The sequence below is a fragment of the Manis javanica genome, chromosome 10 (assembly GCF_040802235.1).
Source record: "Manis javanica isolate MJ-LG chromosome 10, MJ_LKY, whole genome shotgun sequence".
Taxonomy (NCBI): Eukaryota; Metazoa; Chordata; class Mammalia; order Pholidota; family Manidae; genus Manis; species Manis javanica.
In genome coordinates this window covers 3,820,468-3,839,818 of record NC_133165.1, presented here as the reverse complement: position 1 = coordinate 3,839,818, position 19,351 = coordinate 3,820,468, and the positions used below count along the sequence as shown (strand labels likewise).

General features: G+C 50.4%; 1 protein-coding gene across 5 annotated transcripts in view; it reads left to right on the top strand.

The window, feature by feature from the left end:
- Positions 1-19,251, top strand: part of PDPK1 (3-phosphoinositide dependent protein kinase 1) — a 70,392-nt gene extending 51,141 nt beyond the window's left edge. For 4 of the 5 annotated variants that reach the window (XM_037024493.2, XM_017664815.3, XM_017664816.3 and 1 more), the window contains exons 9-14: positions 171-267; positions 1,191-1,364; positions 4,695-4,912; positions 12,427-12,484; positions 13,353-13,505; positions 13,867-19,251. In XM_037024493.2, coding sequence (XP_036880388.2) covers positions 171-267; positions 1,191-1,364; positions 4,695-4,912; positions 12,427-12,484; positions 13,353-13,505; positions 13,867-13,983 — 817 coding nt within the window. In that variant the 3' untranslated portion in view covers positions 13,984-19,251. Of the gene's footprint in view, positions 1-170; positions 268-1,190; positions 1,365-4,694; positions 4,913-12,426; positions 12,485-13,352; positions 13,506-13,669; positions 13,796-13,866 lie in introns of those variants that run through there. The other variant, XM_073214650.1, reaches the window with a different exon arrangement.
- The last annotated feature ends 100 nt before the right edge of the window (positions 19,252-19,351 follow it).

The following is a 19,351-nucleotide window of genomic DNA, read 5'->3' as shown; positions in this document are numbered from 1 at the left end:
GAGCCCATCGCAGCAGCCCAGGCACTGGGCCCAGGCGGGGGGCTTCTGTGATGATTCTTTGGAGGACAAGGTGGGCGGCTCTGTAGGGGGAGGGAGACCATGGTCCCACAGCTCTGTCCTGGGGAGGTTGTGTGACCCTGCCTGGAATGATGGTTTTTCTTACTTTACAGGAACGAATATCTTATATTTCAGAAGATTATTAAGCTGGAATATGACTTCCCTGAAAAATTCTTCCCTAAGGCAAGAGACCTTGTGGAAAAACTTCTGGTAAATATTTTTCCTTCCCTCTGGTAAGGTGATCCGGTAGGCACAACCTAAGAGGGCCTTTCTTGGAGTTGCCTGTGTTTCATAAAAGGGTGTCTCGGGGCTGATGTGATTGTGGATTGATTTGTATCTCCGTCTCATTTCATTATAAGCTCTTTTCAGTTTCCACATGCCCTATTCTTGACCTTAGTCACAGGAAATCCCTGCGTCATTTTGCATTTGCTCACCAGCATACCCAGCATTTAAGTCCCCTGATGCTGGAGCAGCTGGGTGTATCACAGCGCAGACACTGTGAATGTTTGGTGACATCTGTGTGTCATCGGAGTCAGCTCCATGAAGGCTTTAAAGATGAGCCCAGGGAGTATAGCAGAGGTGAGCAGATTTACCCAGGAAAGGTTCTAGAAACTCAGTGTCCTGCCTCTGTGTGCTCTTGGCTCTAGACCTTCCCTTAACTCGATCTTGGGGGAGCAGGGTGATGCTTCTTCCTGTCTGTCCCCTCTGTTACGGAGGGCCCCTGATCTTCTGTGTGTCTGCATCCTCGGGAGATGGCCGCAGGGCCCTCTGAGATGAGGGCGTGCTACTCCTGCCTTTGACAATTACGTCCAGACGAGTCTTCTTTCTCTTTGGCATGCAAGCCAGTAAGTTCAGTTTTTTCTTGTAGGAGTTTTAACTGTGTATCTTAAAAGAATACTTGCTGCTGCTGTTCATTTGTTTTGAGATTGTGGTTCATTTCACTTGGGGGAAGGAAGGGGCAGAAGCTTGAGGGATGAGAATGCCATCCAGGAGGGTGACTCGCACCCCTGCCAGCCACCAGGGTCAGTGCCCCTCCAGTCCCAGGAGACACAGAGAAGTGAACCACTCAGAAGGTATTTTCTCATCAGATTACTTTTAGCTCTGACACTGACTTGCCTTGACTTTTCTTCCAGGTTTTAGATGCCACAAAACGTTTGGGCTGTGAAGAAATGGAAGGGTATGCCCCTCTGAAGGCCCACCCATTCTTCGAGTCCATCACATGGGAGGACCTGCGCCATCAGACGCCGCCCAAGCTCACTGCCTACTTACCAGCCATGTCGGAAGATGACGAAGACTGCTATGGAAATGTAAGCCAGCTCCTCGTCAGGGTGACATGCAAGGATGAGCCCTGCTCAGCACACTGGGCACGAAGGGCTGTCTGTGCACGGGGAGCTGGTGCCCACAGGCCATGGGGCTCCCATTCACAGAGTGAGTGGCTGAAGGGGGAGCCCACGTTAGGTCTGTTCGGTGGTCAAACGCTTTGCAGCCCTGAGTTTGAGTCCTTGGGACTGGGGGGCAGATGGCCGGCTGGGAGGCTCTAGAGTGGGCGTGCCCCCTTTTCTCATTCCTCTAGTTAATTTCCACCCAAAGGGATGGAACCAGAGCCAGATGTTGGGTGGAGGAGCCGGAGCCTGTGGGAGCAGCACCCTCTGCCTTTCTGCTCGGGCTCCCTGGGGCAGAGGCTCCTGGCAGGCTTCCATCTTCTGCTTTTGGCTGGTGCTGTTACAGTGGTGTATCTAAAGACATTCTGGAATGCTTCTGATTTTGCCAAAAGGAGCCCAGGGCGCTGCTGCTTTGAGCTTTCTGGAGACATGACATTAAGGATGGACACTGGTTGCTCAGTTTTTCATGGCTGGGCAAAGCGGGGCTATGGCCCAGGTCCAAGGGGCATAGCACCTTGCATCTGTGGGAAGCTACAGTCACCAGCTTGACCTCAAGCATAGGGTCTTAGTACACTTTGTTCCTTAAACTTCTCTTCTGGAATATGTGAAACATGCAGAAGTAGACAGAGGAGCCCAGTGGGCTCCTGTGCACCCATCCCCCACCTCTAGTCATCACCTCCTCATCCCCTCTGCCGCCCCTTATTTGAATATGATTCAAGTGTTCCATTGTCATTGGAAGTCCAGTTTTCTGGTTTGATTTCTGTTGTTGTGGCTTGTTCTAAGTAGTTACTGTGTATAGAGCACTGCTTCAGTTGACTGGGGGCATCTACATTCTGAAAGTCATCCAAAGCTAAGTTAAAATTACTGTTATCACCTTTTGAAGACCAAGAATTCCCTGTGTCTCCTACCCACCGTTTTAAACAACACAGCCCCCTTTCTTTGGTCCTAAAATATATTTTGTGTACAAACTTGAAGGGAGCCATATGTGGAGAGCCATCTGTGCTTACCACTGACCTGCTCAGCCCCCTGGTGGCTTTGGGCCATCGCAGCCTCCGTGTGCACAGGCTGTGGAAGACTGAGTCCCGGGACTCCTTCCCCGGCCCTAGATGCTGGCCAGATCATCGGCCCTGATGCCTTTCCCAAGACACGGCCAGTGGGAATAGTTTGGGGTCTTCCAGGGCCCTTGGCAGGGGTGCCCAGGGGTACAGTGGGCTCTGCTGGCCGAGCTCTGAAGGAGCCGCATGTACCCTGGCTGTCTCAGATCTCAGTGCTTGGGAGCTCGACTTCACGTGCCTGTGCGTGTGTGTGCGTCCTTGCACGTGCACTGTCTTGTAGCACATGCAGCAGTCTCTGGCTGCTGTCTGATCACATTCGCTGCTTGAGAACCCACCTTCTCAGTATGCATGTGTTACCAGCCTAAAGCTGGCTCCATGCGTTGACAGCTTACTGTTTGTTGGATGGTTCATCCTCAGCTTTAAAAGCTGTGGTCTGAAAGCTTTGTGAAGTTTTCAGGCCAAGCTCCTTCACCAGACTTAACATTTGGGCAGCTTGGCGAGCCTTGGAAAAGACTCTGACCTGGAAAGGGGTCACATACAGAGGAGCCCTGCCTTTGGAGGCGCTCCCTTCCTGCCAGTGTTGATGCTGAATCAGGGCAGGGACAGTCTCATCTTAGAATCCCCAGGAGAGTCCAGTGTCCTTTTTGGCAGGAAAGGGGCTTCCCTCTGAGGGAAAGGAGCTGGGAAATGTGCATCTGGGGGATGAAGAGAACAGGCCCTTGACTCTCTTCGTGTGCCCAGTCCCCTGCCTATGGCTGATGGTGACACATGCCGTTGGAGTCCTTGTGAGCAGTGCTGGGATGGCACTTGCTGGAGAGGCTCAGCTCTGGACCAGCACAGCTGGCTGTTTGCTTGCTGTGCCAGGGAGCTCCCCTCCACAGCCCAGCACACCTGCCTGAATTTGTGCTGCAGGCCTGCTGGGCGCCACTGGGAGAAGGAGAGAGCAGCCTCCACAGGGGGAGTGAGGAGGAACCCCTGTGACGGGCAGGCCCCCAGTGGGACCTGCCACGTTGGAAAGCCACAGAGGACCACTTCTGAATTTGACCAGCTGATCTTGGGCCAGTTCTGAGCCTCAGTTTCCCCTTTTCAGAAATTAGGATAACGGTAACACCGTCCTACTGGCTTCACAGGTTCATTGAGACACCTGGGGGCTTGTGGAAGCCTTGGCCAGGGGAGTGCTCACAGACGGAGTGGAGAATGCTCCAGAACGAGGCCTGAGTCTGGAGGATGGGCTGTGGGAGTGTCCTGGGTCACTCCCTTGGGAGGCGGCAGCCAGTGAGGCAGGGCTGGGGCTGCTGCCAGCACTGTGTGAGAGAAGGCTGCAGGGTCTGCACGAGCGGGCTGACCTGTGGCTGTCAGCCAGGGCCCTTCTGAGTACGGGGACTTGGACGAGTATGTTGTACTGTGGTCCCGGCCATTCTGGGTGGCACCCTTTTCCTCACCTCAGTGGGGCTTGGATATGGGCCTGTGGCTGTGGGGGGCGGGCTGCCCAGGGTGATCTCTCTGTCCCAGGTCTTTGCTGGCTGCTTTGTGGTCTGGTCAGTGGCCCCAGGACTATGAGTGCACATGGGGAGTGATTCCATTTTTGGTGTCACTGCTGGTTTGTAGCTTTCTTCCAAGTAGGAGGCGACTAGTCTATTATAATCAGTCAAGCTTAATCTTTGCTAAAATTTAAAGGAATGTGTTTTTAAAAATTGAACATAATCAAGTTGGAATATGTAGTAACCACTGACTCAGAAACATAAGTCCACAGAGGTAAGCCATCTAGGAGAGCCAGAGGAGGGAGGCACCTGAGCCTCTGCACCTGGTGGGTGGGTCTTCTGGGGCCATGGGTAACCCAGCCCTCCTTTTCCCAGTGGGGGTCCCAACCGACCCCTCCTCTAGTTTGGGGCAGCACAGGGACTTGCAGAAGTGAGCAGGCCCCAGGTCCTAAGCCTTCCCTTCCTGGAGAGGAAGACCGAGGGTCAGCCCCTCTCAGGGACAAGCACCTTCTCACTTTCCCATTGGAAGGGGCCCAAACCTGGGCACATCCAGCCCTGCCTCGGTCCAGCGCCCAGCCGAGCAGTGGAGGAGAGGCAGAGGTCACGCTGTGCCCCCTGCCCTCCAGGAATGCTAGGTGTGAAGTAGGTCAGAGCGTGCCATGTCCTTGGCCCCAAAGGGAAGCTGAGGTGCTGCTCTCACTGTCCCCTCTCCTCTGCAGTATGACAATCTCCTGAGCCAGTTTGGCTGCATGCAGGTGTCGTCCTCATCGTCCTCGCACTCCCTGTCTGCCACGGACACGGGGCCGCCCCAGAGGGCAGGCAGCAACATCGAGCAGTACATCCACGACCTGGACACTAATTCTTTTGAACTGGACTTACAGTTTTCTGAGGATGAGAAGAGGTTATTATTGGAGAAGCAGGCCAATGGAAACCCCTGGTAAGAATTTACAGGCATAAGCAGCGCTCTGTTTAGAAATGCAGAGTGAAACGCATGAGAACGTGGTAAACTGAGGTATTGCTAGGCCCTGACTTCTTGTCCCCACTACCTGTCCAGACTGTGCACCCCTCCCGCCTCCCACGCTCTCTCCAGAACCCTCAGGTTCTAGACTAAGGGCTTGGCAGGCCCTGCACATGTGTTCACATGTGGGTTTGCCATGAGTTTACGTGACCGCTGCCCTGTAGTGAGAGCAGAGTTTCTGCTGTTGGAAATCATTCTTTGCACACAGCTTTCCCACTTGTCTGAATATTTCCTTTCAAGGAGAATCCTAGGGCGGTGGTGGAGTGAGGGTGCCCTCGTTAGAGAAGGTGGCGCTTGGCAAGCACAGTGCGGGTGGCGTCTCCCAGGGCTCTCGCTTGCCTTTAAGCAATCTGATGCTCTGAAAATGGCTCGTGTGAATGTACGCGTATGTTTGCATCAAGGCCTACATCTCTGTACATTGGCCATCTATATTTATTTTTCAAGATACTTTGTGTCCTTTGGCTATTTTTTTTCTTGTATGTTTTGCATCTTCTTAAAATTAACTTTTAAGAGCCACAGACATGAACAATATTTCTCCTGTGTATTTTGCAAACAGGTTTCTTCAGTTTATTTCTTCAGTCAGTACATGTTTTTGTATGGAAGTTGCAAATTCTTTCAGCCAAACCTGCCCAGGCTTTTGTTGTTTTCCATCTTGGTCATTTGAAAAAGAGCCTCTCGACTCTGACAGTCTTCACACATTTGTCTGGTTTTGCCTTTCACACGGGTAGAGTGGGACCCCAGGCCAGGTGGGGGTGGACAGTGTGCTTTGGGAAGGTATGTTGCGGTAGGGTGTGTGGGGATGGAAGGAGAAAGCAGGGCAGGGACCGGGGCCTGGCTAGGCAAGAGGGAGAACCCAGGGGCCGTAGGCGGGGCTGTGTGGGGGACGGCGGGTGTGGAGCGGATGGGCTCGGGAAGCAGAGCACCTGGGTGAGACTTGGATTCTGTACCATTAGATCGTTGTCTCTAGGTAGAGGGAGCCAGTGGGTGTTGGCCAGCCGCAGTAGTCTACACTTTGGGGCTTACGGTTCCTCAAGTGGTGGTACTTAGGAGGACAGAGGGGGCTCTGAACAGAACAGTTGGGCCACCTGCTCCAAGCAGGTCTGCACTGGCATCCCTAAGAAGGGCCTCCGGAGTCCTCCCAACGGGCCTGGCTGGGAGCAGAGCTCTGTTGCAGGAACATGGGTGACTCCGCTGTGGCCCCGCATGCCCCTGCCCAGGGTGTTGACACAGGCCCGAGTGGCCTAGGTTCTGCAGACTGCTGCTGGGCAGGACAGAGCTGCTGGCGGCAGCACAGGCAGCCTCCTGCCTGCCTGCCTGCCTGTGTTCCCAGCTGTCCAGGTGCTCTCCCTGTCCTCCTGATTCAGGCCCATTGGAGGCTGGTGCCTGCAGAGAGCTCGAGGCAGCCCTTACCTGGCCAGCAAGCGGTCCAGGAGGCACTCAGCGCTTCAGCACAGTGGTTCTCAGTGTGTGGCCCACAGACCGCGCTGGTAGTGTTGTGATGACACCAGGCGGCATTTGCCTTCCTCGCTCTGACTCTCTGCAGACATGCAGTGTGGGGACGCACTGCTGTAGGAGATGGCCTGCTTTGACCACTAATGAAATGTGTTTTTTTATTCAGTCTTCTAAAGAAGTAGGTTTACGGTATAAATACGCACGTTTTTAGGGATTAATAAATTCTCAGTGTTTCTGCTGGGCTCTTAACACACATCTCCAGTTATATATGCTGTAGCTACTGAAACTACCTGTCATCCAGTAAATACTGTTTGAAATCCTCAAGTTTTCCTCATACCTGCATGGAAATGCAGCAGGAAGTACACCTTGTTGACTTGTTCTGCAATAATATTTAAAGACCTCCTTAAAGTTTATCTAAATTTTATCTGGAACTGTGACTTAGGCTCCATGATGTATTTATTCTAAAAGAACACTTACGTTTGTCGTGTTTAAGTCACTGACTTAAAGAGGGAGAAAACCTGCCTTCTCAAGCCACACCAGTCATGTCTGAAGACCATGAAAAGAAGAGAGTTCCCTGACTTGTGGACAGGAGGAATCCACTCCAGAGAGACTGGGGGGAACTGCAAATGTGAAACAAAAATAGGACAGAAGCAAGCCTTGCCTTGGCTTTTAGGACATGCTTTGGTTCATCTGGTGCCAACCCCATCTTCCCGCTAGGTAAGATGCTCTGTGACCTAAGCACTAGGGGGCTGGCACAGATGCACTGCACTGGCGATGCCACCTACCTTTTGACGCTCATGGTTCTGGAACAAGTGTATTGGCATGTGCACGATGCTGCGGAAGCAGTTACCACCCAATACCGTCAGCACCAGGTCATGAGTCCAGGCCGCCACACCAAGCGGGGGGCCAGAAGACCTGACTTCTTCACGGCCACATGCTCCCAAGGAATCAGGAGAGAAAAGCCAGTCTCACGAGTAGTTATGAAAAGCTTGAGATATTAGCATTCTGTATACAGAGATGGCAAGGCACCGAAGGTTCTTCTTCCAGCCCAAGCATGACAGCACCTCGAGAGAAGCGCTGTGTGATGGTTTGTGTGGTAAGGAGTGGCTGTGCTCTTCCACGGTGAGCCATTTCCACAGCCACGCCGGATGGGTGACCCAAGACTATCTAGACTTGGCTGTGTGGTTGACACTTTTTAGGGAAATGAGCAGAATGAGCCTGCCACTTCCAAGGAGAACTGCCAGTATTTGTTACCAGTGACACAATCACTTGAAGTAAGTATTAGAATTTTGGGAAACTATATCCATCACTGTGAGCTTGACACCTTCCCCATACTTACAGACTTTTTTCAAGAGATGGTGGGTGATGTTAATGAATTGATTTGTTGATATAGAATGAAACTTGTCAACACGTGGAAGGTCTCCATAACTGAGAGGACCACTGTTACCCCAGTGACCTGTGTGTGGCCCTACAGAATCACGTAAGGGTAGAAGACCTATTCAGAGTGCAAGTGGTCAGTGGGTTTGAAGCCACAGAGTGTGAAAACGTCAGCGCCGGGGATTCAGATTCCACGTGGCAACTATTTAAGAAGCTTTATTTGCCAAGTTTCGCTTCAGAGAAGCAATGCCCACAGATACCTGAAAAGGCTATTAAAATACTCCTCCCTTTTCCACCTACTTACCTGAATGAGGCTGAATTCTCTATACTTAAGCCTGGACAACATGTCACAGCAGATGTGCTCGGCAGAGGCAGAGGGCAATCCAGCTTCTGTGTCTGGGGCCAGATACTAAAGAGACTTGCAAAATGTACAGTAGTTTTATGGTTCTTGTTAATTATCTTTGTTTTGGACACAAGTTATTTTTTAAATAAAAACGTTATTTTTATTATTATGTAATGAGTTATTTTTAATGAATCAAATACTTGAAAATGTCTCAATTTTAATTTTTCATTATAGGTATTGATGGCTAGAACCTAAATAAAGGAAAGCTGCTTTGGGTTCGTCCATAAACCTTAGCATTGTACAAGGACCCCAGGACCTGAAGGTTGGGAGTGGGCCATTTGGAGCAGACCTCTGTGACCACTGGGTCCCCCTCAGCAGCCAAGTGTGGAGGGCCCTCCTGTGGCTGTCGGAGGAGCTGCAGCGGGGCTCTCCCAGGGACAGCTGCGCCCTGAAGTGGTCATGCTTGCTGGTGGCCTCAGGCCTGCATCCTTGAAAATGGTCTCCTTGAGGTCTGGGTGGCTGAGGAAAGGTGAGGAGAGAGCCCTGGCTTTGAGGACAGGAAGCAGGGGTGTCATACTGTCGCCCTTGGGAAATGACTGTGGGCAAGTCGGGAGCCGGAAGGCTGTGTGTGACAGCGAGGCCTGCGAAGGCCCCGTCCTGTCCCGACCGCACGCTGGGAGTTAGGCATGTCTCTGACCTGGGTCTGGATTCAGCTCTGAATCTGCACCCGGCATCTACCACCTGCCAGAGAGAAAAAGGTGTGTGGTGGGGGTGGGGGGTTCCGTTGGGACAGTGGGCAATGTAGGGTTTATGGTAATAGTGGAGCTCTGTCCCTCTCTGGCCACCCCTCTGCATCCTGCCTCCCTCATTCCTTTCACCCCAGCCACCAGCTCCACTCAGGAGCCAGCTTTGGCTTTTCACCCTCTGGGACTCCAGTAACTCCGCGTCTCCTCAGAGGGGCAGGGAGAGGCCGGGCTGGGTGCTGCAAGTGTGTGCCCATAGGTTGGGGGCCTCTGCAGAGCTGAGGAAGGGCTTGCTGCTTCCTGTGGTGCTGAGCCATCACCAGGCTTCAGTTCACTTGTACCCACAACACTGCCTTGAGCATTTGTGCCCTTGTCTTCATTTTCCTTTCTTCCTTAGCATAGATTTTTGGGAATGGGATTGCTTCTCAGCAGATTATTTCCAAGCTGCTGTTCCAGCCAGTCTTGATTTCAGGGCCACTGGTGCCTAGCAAGAAGGCCTCTGCCCCCATGTGGCGCAACTGCACACCAGTTTGCCTCAGCACCTGTGAAGAGCAGGGCTTGATTTCATTTCTGTATGTTAGGGACCACTTACTTTGTCTTTGTCTTCTGGGGATTTCTAGTTTGTAGCGTTTGCTCGGTTTTCTGTTGAGGTTTTCAGCCTTTTATGCCACTTTGTATGGGCTCTGTGGAGCATCCGTGCTGACTCCCTGTGGGTCGTTTTTGCAGGAACCCTTTTCCAGCCTGTTCCCTTGGTACTGGTGGGTTATTTTGTGGCTGGAGGGTCTTCTATTCTCACATGTCTGTCATGTGAGACGTGTCTGTTACTCTGAATTTGGTGACTTGTTCTGTTTTCAGCTTAGAAAGTAACCCCTCCCACCTAGGCTTGACCAATACCCCACTTTTTCCTTTAGTTCTTTTGTTTGAATATTTTAAACTGTCTTTTGTTTTAATCCACCTGGATGCTGCAAAGATGCTGTAAGGCCTGCTCTCCTCGCTTGTCTGCCAGGCTTCCATGGTGACCTGGTGCCAGCAGCTTGGTGCCCCAGCAGTCCCGCCAACTGAAGGGCTTGGGGTTGAGATCTTTTACCAGGCTGGATCTTCAAATCCCCGACCTTCATATAATTTAAAGTCTTCCCCGTACTAATAATGTGTGATTCTTTATGACACATTAAGTTCCTATGCAGTAGGGCCTGTAGGTTAAAAGAGCCTTTTTGTTGGGCTCCATTGTTTTATCCACATATTTCTGTGCTACAGCAGATGGATCCTCATTATATGTCCTTTTCAAAAAGCTTCTTGATATTTTCCTCTTTGTTTTGAGTCTTGATTTTGTTTGGTTTTAAATACTTCTGAGAGGGAAGTGTTACACTTTTCCTCATGCAGGTCACAACTCTTTCTATTAGAATTCTTCTCAGTTGCTTTCAAAATCCACATGATGCTGCCTCAGTTTACTTGGGGCTAGCCTGGCAAGGCGGCCTCAGGGGCAAGCCTAGTGGGCTATGTGGAATGGGTGTTGGTCTGGTTAGGTTAGACTGGACAGACCCTGGGGCCGGTTCAACTTGCTGGGAGAACGTGGTTCCACAGCCTGGCCAGCTGTGCTGCACAGGCACTGGGTCCTGCGAGGGGCTAGGGGAGTGAGCAGATAAAGTCAGACACTTTCGTGGGGAAATCGTTCTGTTTGAGGTGACGAAGGTCCTGTGTCTCTTTCAAATATAAAACATTGTGTTTTCGTAATAGAATTTCAAATCAGGAATTTAAATAAAATCACACAGAACCTAAACCAGTAATTTGTTAGTTTTAACCGGAGACAACCTACAGACATTACAATATCCTCTTTTAAACTCCTGTGAATCAAAGTTAAATATAATTGCTAATAATGTGTATTAAATCAAAATCTGTATTTGAAACTTTCTCTTTGAAATGTCTGCCATTTTTTATGGGAGAATATATTTGTAAATGACATATCTAACAAGGGGTTAACATCCAAAATATATAAAGAACTCACATACCTCAACAACCAAAAAGCAAAGAACCCTATTAAAATATGGGCAGAGGATATGAACAGACAATCTTCCAAAGAAGAAATTCAGATGGCCAACAGGCACATAAAAAGATGCTCCACATCACTTATTATCAGGGAAATGCAAATTAAAACCACAATGAGCTATCACCTCACAGCAGTTAGGATGGCCAACATAGAAAAGACCAGGAACAACAAATGCTGGTGAGGATGAGGAAAAAGGGGAACCCTCCTACACTGCTGGTGGGAATGTAACTAGTTCAACCATTGTGGAAAGCAATATGGAGGTTCCTCAAAAAGCTCAAAATAGAAATACCATTTGACCCGGGAATTCCACTCCTAGGAATTTGCCCAAAGAAAACAACTTCTCAGATTCAAAAAGACATGTGCACCCCTATGTTTATCACAGCACTATTTACAATAAGCAAGAAATGGAAGCAACCTAAGTGTCCATCAGTAGATGAATGGATAAAGAGGATGTGGTACATATACACAATGGAATATTATTCAGCCATAAGAAGAAAACAAATCCTACCATTTGCAACCACATGGATGGAGCTGCAGGACATTATGCTCAGTGAAATAAGCCAGGTGGAGAAAGACAAGTACCAAATGATTTCACTCATCTATGGAGTATAAGAACAAAGCAAAAACTGAAAGAACAAAACAGCAGCAGAACCACAGAACCCACGAATGGACTAACAGTCACCAAAGGGAGAGGGACTGGGAGAGGGAGTGGTGAAAAGTAGGGAGAAGGGGAATATGGGGCATTACGATTAGCACACATAACGTGGGGGCACGGGGAAGGCAGTGCAGCACAGAGAAGACAAGTAGTGACTCCACAGCATCTTACTACACTGATGGACAGTGACTGTAATGGGGTATGTGGTGGAGACTTGATAATGGGGGTGGGAATCTAGTAACCACAATGTTGCTTATGTAATTGTACATTAATAATACCAAAAAAAAATTCCTGCCATTTTTGAATAAAAGTCCTTTATTAACTATGGTAGAAACTACAGGCAAGATGTTCTTAAAGTAAGTCCAGCTTCAGTCTTAGGGGCTTGTGATTCTAAGCTGCTCAGTGGTTTCTGTGCCCTGAATCGGGGGTCCTGGCTTGGGGAGGTAACTTAGAGCAGCAGTCCAGTGGCCCTCACCCACTTAATGGGATCTGCATCTTGCCCCAGTTTAGCTACGGGCCCAGGTCAGCAGCACCATCTCCCCTGTATCGCTCCTCTGTTGGGTGAATGTTGCCAAGCAAGAGGTGACAATGGGCAGTGTTTCTGGTGTCCCTAAACTGCAGTCCACATACAGATTGATATGCTGACTTAGGTTTGGAGGTTTCTCATATTACTGAAGTGAGCGTGGATCTGTGATGGGAGAGACTTGATTAATGCCGAAGTCAAGGATGCCATCGGGAAGTCTGTTTGGAAGGGAGGAGTTTGTAGAGTTTCTCTCTGACTCATGTGAGTGTCTCATTCTTGGTCTCTTCTTTTTATAGGCACCAGTTTGTAGAAAATAATTTAATACTAAAAATGGGTCCAGTAGATAAGCGAAAGGTAAGTCTGATTCCAGCTGCTTGTACACATGTGTCCACGTCTTCCTCCAGGCGCCTGTGGCTGCGGTCGCACAAAGTGTCTTGCGTCTCCGTTCCCTTTTAGCTGTCACATTTAGATTCAGTAGCTAAGGACGATCTCAGCCGCTCAGGGAAAAGGCTGTTTGAAACCGCAGGTGGGCTGTGGTAGAACGGCAGTAACCCTCTTGTCTCTGACTGGGCAGCCGGAGTCTGACTGCCCCTTGCCAGGGGGCTTGCCAATGTCGAGGTTGCTACTGGGTCAGGGAAGCTCTGTGTGGTATCCCAGCAAGTCGTCTATTACTTCATTGGAATTGGTTTCAAAAACTGTTTATGTTTTAATGCATTAGTTGTGTCCAGAAATACCAGACTTTGCTGATGTTTTCCATCTGCTGACACCCCTGGCCTCCATCTAGCCATGGCAGCCTCCCCCACCCTGCCATGTCCTCAGTGGGTGAGACCCTCTGTGAAAGTGGGTAAGGTGTGACCAGCCGATGCAGAGCCTCACGCCTCAGTGTGGAGCAGAGGGCCCGGGCAGTGGCCGGCCTTGGGTACAACTACTCTGTGGCTACTACCCACGAGGCCGTCTAAGCAGAGATGCCCAGAAGGGGCGCTGGCACCCAGCTCACCAAGGAAAGACAGGCAGGAAATGCTTCCTGTTTCTCACTGTCCCAAGGCTGGGTTCACCTCGGGGAGGGGGTGCACCTGCTGCCTTGTCCAAGTGAGACAGGTAGCTGGCGGTGGGCCCTGTGCCCTGAGCTGCTCTGAAGGCCCAGTCCCTGAGGCAGCAGTGGGTGTCATCAGCACCCATTTCTGAGCTTTGACAAGCAGGGTCTTTTTTTTTTCTACCTCAGGGTTTATTTGCTCGACGACGACAGTTACTGCTCACAGAAGGGCCGCACTTATATTATGTGGATCCTGTCAACAAAGTCCTGAAAGGTGAAATCCCATGGTCACAAGAACTCCGACCAGAGGCTAAGAATTTTAAAACCTTCTTTGTCCACACGGTGAGTTTGTCTCTGTGGCTCCTCCTTCACAGTTGGAGGCCTTTGTTCCTCTGCCCAGCGCCTCTGGGTGCTGTGGCTGAGGGAGCAGCTGGGTCAGGGCAGTCGCCTCCCTCTTTCCCATGTCCTGGGGGCCCCGTGTTCACAGCTCGGTCCTTGTTTTTCAGTTTGGGGATGACCCGGGGGTCTGCCGGTCATCAGTGCAGATTAATCTCTGCGGAAGGGGAAAGTCCAGGTGCACCTGGAAGGCACCTGCAGTGGCGGCAGGAGGTTGGTGACCTCCTCATGACCTCTCGCCCTCAGGTTGAGGTGCTCTTCTTAATGGGCCTCCCTCGAGAACATTAAACGGTTTCTGTCTCTGCAGCCGAACAGGACGTATTACCTGATGGACCCGAGCGGGAATGCTCACAAGTGGTGCAAAAAGATCCAGGAAGTGTGGAGGCACAGATACCAGAGCCCCCCGGGGGCTGCCGTGCAGTGACACACCGTGGCCACTGTACTAGCTGCCAGGACACGTGCCCCAGTGTGGCTCGTGGCCACCGGGATGCTTCCAGACCACCTGCCATCCATCTCAAGGGGGACGCAGACAGCGGAACCTTGCAGCTTTTTTATTTAAAGAAAAGAAGAAAAAAAACCCCAACCACACAAAGAACAAAACCGATAACGAAAAGGAATTCAGGGTTGCTTTGCTTGCTCTCTGTGCTCTGTGGAGGTGTTGCTACGCCCTCCTTGCCATGGGACCCAGTGCTGTGCACGTCCGCCTCACTCCCACCCAGCCTAGTGGACAGACTGCGTCACCAGCTCTCCACCGTGCAACCTAGTCGCCTGTGGTCCTGTTGGGGCCAAGGGGTTGGGTCATGTCTCTGGGGTTTTTCTGCCCTGAGGTGATCATGGAATTCTTCACCAGAGCTGTGCAGAACTCTGGTCAGGCGTGGCGTCCTGTCTCCACAGGGTGGGAAGGTCTGGGCTTTTGTCCATGTGCTCCTTTTCTTTGTCCCTACTTTACGGCCCGCCCCCTGAGCTCTTGCAGGCCCCCTGCTTGCCACCTCGTTAGGTTTCTGTGTTCCTAGCTGTGTGTCTGCCAGGTGGGCTCCAAGTGGTAAGGCGTAGGGCAGACTGTCGGGGAAGTATCGAGCCTCTGAAGTCGAAGGGTGCCAGCACAGCTACCACCCCTCTGAGTGGTGCTGCCCTCCAGGGCCAGAAACCAAGCCCGAGCCTGGGGGAGCACTGTCCAGGTGGGCCCAGCTGGCCCCCAAGTGCAGCAGGGCTGACTGGGCCTGGTGGCCTCCACATGAAGGAGTGAGCTCTTGGGCTCCCTCCTGGAGCATGTGTGACCCATGGCACATGCAGGCCTCCCCAGCTGGTGACGGAGGGACTGCGAGCCTCCTGGTGGCACTGTTGGCAGGGGGCAGTACACAAACGCAGGTGGCACTGTGCCCTTCCATGGTTTACTGGGATGCCCTCCTGGCCTCATTCAGCATCTTTACAACTCTCCAGTGAAAATCTAAGAGGCTGCTCCTGCTGCCAGGTCATGTGGTCCCCACTGAGCGGCCTTTTCCTGGAAAAAACTACTCCCTTTGCCTGAGGTGCGCCAGCACCATGCTTCCCCCAGCTTCAGGCCTCCTTTGGTCTAGCAGTGTTGCTGTCCACACAGGTGGCCCAGGCCACGCCCAGCCTCTGCTTTTCTTTGCTGCTCTCCTGTAGGCCTGCCAAGGTCCTGCCTGTCCTTACCCTACAAGGTTGTCCCAGGTGGAAGAGGAGCGGGCTGCTCACAGGCAGGTCTCTGTCCCCGTTTCCTTTAGACTTTCACTAAGACACCAGCAATGGGCTCCCACCGAGAAGACTTCCCCTGGCTAACTACTCCCTGCCCCCTCCTACCTGGAATGAGCCACTGTCATCTCGTGTGACCAGTGATCCAAATTAAGAGGAAGGATGTCTTTCTCCAGTTGTTTTAGTGATAAGAGTGGCTCTCAAACTGGAAAAGAACATGGATGGGTGTGGGGGAGTCACCCTGCTTGGCATTGGCAGGTTTGGATGGGAGCAGAGATGGTGGGCGGTGGCCAGGTTCACTGCTGGTTCCGTGGCTCTGAGAGCAGCACGAGAGCAGGTGTGCATGTGTGTGTGCGTCTGTGTCACGGTGCTGCGGTGTCGGTGTGCCCGCCCTCAGGGCACTTCGGAGCAGAGCGCTGTCCTGGGCTTGTGGCCACGTGTCAAGCTCCCTCTTCCCTGTGTGCTATTGAAAGACGTGCCTGTGCTCATATGCTTTTCTAAAAGGGTGGCCCACAGGGCCCTCTTTCAGGATCCCCATCATGGGCTTACCTCCACAGGTGTGTGTCTCCCCCACGCCACCCCCCGGCATCCAGCAGCACCCTGAGTGTCTCTAACCGGAAACAAATGCAGCACCCGCAGGGCTGCTCGGGGGAAAGAATCTTCTGTTGCATTCTTCCCTCTGGATAGATGGCGCCGCTACCTCCTGGGCTTAACCGTCAAGCTCCATCTTAACCTCTGAAACCAGAGAATAAGGGGTTCACGGTTGAGCTAAGATGAGCTGGCAGAGCTGAAGTGCTGCCTGGCCTGAGCATGTGACCGTGGAGTCCTTAGGCCACCTTCTCAGCTCACTCAGTGTCCTCTTTCCCCATTTTTTTTTTTATGCCCACACATATTCTTACCTGTATTTACTCATGTTGACTTTAGTTTTATCCTGCTCATCCTTAGAGCCCTCATCCAGGCCTGCAGGTGCCTTGACGTTCTGGGATGGGGATGTGGGTGTTGGTCTGTGTACCTACATAGAAATGTAAGTGTGTATTTGTCCTGAAGGAAAGTGCCCCGTGGTCTACTAGATCCAGGAGCTGGTGTTTTATGGAGGGAGAGCAAGGGCAGGCGTAAGTACCACATCAAGACCAGTGTGGCGAGGACAGCCAAAGGTCAGAGGGCCCCTGGGATGGGAAGAAGCTGGGTTTGGGTGGGGTTGTTTCCTTCCCTCTTTCTGTGGACCAGAGCAGGCAGTCAGTGTTTGGTGGGCAGTGGACATCCCTGTGTGGAGCACAAAGCCCACCCCCCAAGTGGCCCTACAGCGTGCTGGCATTCTTAACCTCGACTCTCAGGAGGCTTGTTGCTGACTTGCTTTGGGAAAGGTGGCTCTTGTCATGCCGAAGCTGGTGGGACCCACGCCTGCTCCAGCCTTTGGGCCACTCTGGTTTGGCGGCCCAGGCCTGAAAGAATTGCAGGAGATGGCCTCAGGGCAGGGTGTCAGCACAGGGGGTTCCAGGCGATCTGTGACTTCTTAAAACAGTTGTTTTCTGAAGATCCACTGTAGGCTCGCTGCCCAGAGGAGACCACTTGTGGCCATTTTGGTGTGCGGCCTATGTCCTCCCATGCTCACGTTAGTTTGCATTTTTGATTAAACTGGGAACACACACATACACTATTTTGCATCCAGCCCTTTTCACTTTATAATTTAAGCATTTCCCCACGTCTTGAACAGTGATTCAAAAGCATTGTTTTTATGATTGTAGAATTTAATGGTTATAGATTCCATCGTAATTTGACAATTTCCCTGTTGTAAACGTTTAGATGGTTTCTGATTTTTCACTATTTAAATAATGCTGTTAGGAATGGCTTTATAAATCTGGTTTTTGACTGATTTCCTGCCCTACCCCCCCCCCCCACCCAGTTCCTGGAAGTGGTATTTTTGAGTCACAGAGTTCATTTTAAAAGGTGGTATTGGGTCCCTCTTCCTGTCTTAATCTGATGCTTAAATGCTCAGAGTTCTGAGAACAGAACCTCCCTAGTTGTGTCCTACAGATTCTGAACAAATCAATTTCTGGTGAGCTGTGTGTTCCAAAGAGTGTTTGAATAAGACCGCTTTTTTTTTTAATGCTAAAATGACGTCATTTACTGCAGTCTGCTTTTCAGATATTTTAACAAAAGCCAATTTCCTTATTTTCACTGAAAGAACCTGGTTATGTTTGCATGTTAGTTACCTTCCCATCCCTGCTGCTATGGCTTTCAAGTGCTTGGTGATAGTTTCAGAATCTTGTACTTTGTGTCCACAATGGTACTGAATTTGCATCTGTGCAGTCAGCAGAGATAAAAAGTGTTGAACTGACCTTGCCACATGCTTAGTGGATGATTTATAATTAAGCTTATAGACTCAGAAAGTACACTGGGCCATTTGGAATCAGTGAAAGAGCAAAGGCTTACTTGAGAAAGAAACCACATAGACAATTGGGTTTTACAGAATTGTGTTTGTCTCCCCGCTCTTCAAATGGAGGGACTCGGTCCACAGACCTGAGTGGTTCAGTAGAGCACGACAGCCAGGCTTTTTCATTGTAGATTGCACTGTCCTGGCTGGTAGAGATTTGAGGAAGTCTCCCTTCTCCTTGCCCAGTGTTGCAGGTTGCCTGCTTGTCTTCAAGTTGAGACCATCCAAATTTAGTTTCATTCTTAATTTTTCCACCTCACTTTGATGTTTGTTCATTCTGAGGGGCACTGTGCATGAGAGATTTTTCTAGGTGTCATCATGCTCAATGCCACTTTGACAGAGATTACAGCTGAATTGTGCAGAATTAGGTCTCCTGCCCTGCTCTGACCCCCTCTCCCCCTCTCCCCTGGCAGGCCTACAGATGGAGGGCACTCACTGCCCAGATGCAGAGGCCGCAGCTGCTCTGAGCACGGGGAAGGTAGTATTCTTGGAGATGTTGCCATACACGTTTTTCCATATTGTTTCTTTTCATATCCAAACCTAATATGAACTGATGATGACAAATGGGTGTGGCCCTTGTCTCTTAGGCAGCCTGCATGGCAAGTGCCTTAGTTAAATCAGGGCAGGAGTCACTCCCAGAAGGCTCTGAGGGGTGCAGGCTGCTGGCCCAAGGTTGCAGGGTTATAAATCAGCCTGCCTGTGGAGAACTGGTCTGAAGAGGAGGCTGTTCCAGCAAAGAGCAGTTTTCTCTGTAGCTCAGACAGCTGTGGTGAGCAACTGGATGAACCCATGTATATACCTGAATTTTCCCCATAACTCATTTCTTCAATATGAAGAAGCACCAAACTTTATGTACAAGAACCTTTTTACAAAAGGCAAACCTTTTTTAGCTGTGTGATCCACCGTAACCCATCTGGCTGAATGACTATGAATAGGGGTCATTTAGCTGGTGAAAAGCCCCTATCACGATCTTATTTGTTTGGAGGTTGACAAAATTAAAGTTTGCAATATTTAGAGCTGCTGTAGCTGTTCCTTAACATGAAATAGGATGAATCAACAGTGTGTTAGCTGTCTTTCAGGTTGGTGGCAGTCAGAACGTGTAATCTCTACCTGGTCTGTAGCTGTAACTGTGATGTACAGGCAAAACAAAAATTAAAAAAACTTATGAAAACAAATAATGCAATGATAATAGGATATATACACTTTTGTATTTTTATTCTTATATAAGGTTATTGTTGGCCTCTAGTTCAGTCTGTGTTATTTAAAATCTAATATATGAATTATTTGGATTGAATTCATGCTCGGGGCCACACTGTTGTATGTATTGATGTACAGCCTTGAATGTGAATAATTATTGTAAACTATATTTTACAACTTTTTTTCTGGCTTTATTATATAAATTTTCTATTTGGTCGATGATTTAATCATATAATTTAATGAATCTTCTTTTTTTCAAATATTTGTGCTTTAGATGTAGTTACCAGATGATGAATTTTCCACGTTATGCTCGGTTAGTCTTGTAATAAAAAAAGCATGTAGAGTGTAGACGCTCGCTGGCAGAGCTCTTCCTTTGGCCGGGGGCGCGCGGCGAGCGCGGGCGGGCGCGCGGGCACGACCTGGGTTAGTCGGGGAACTGAGCGTTTGC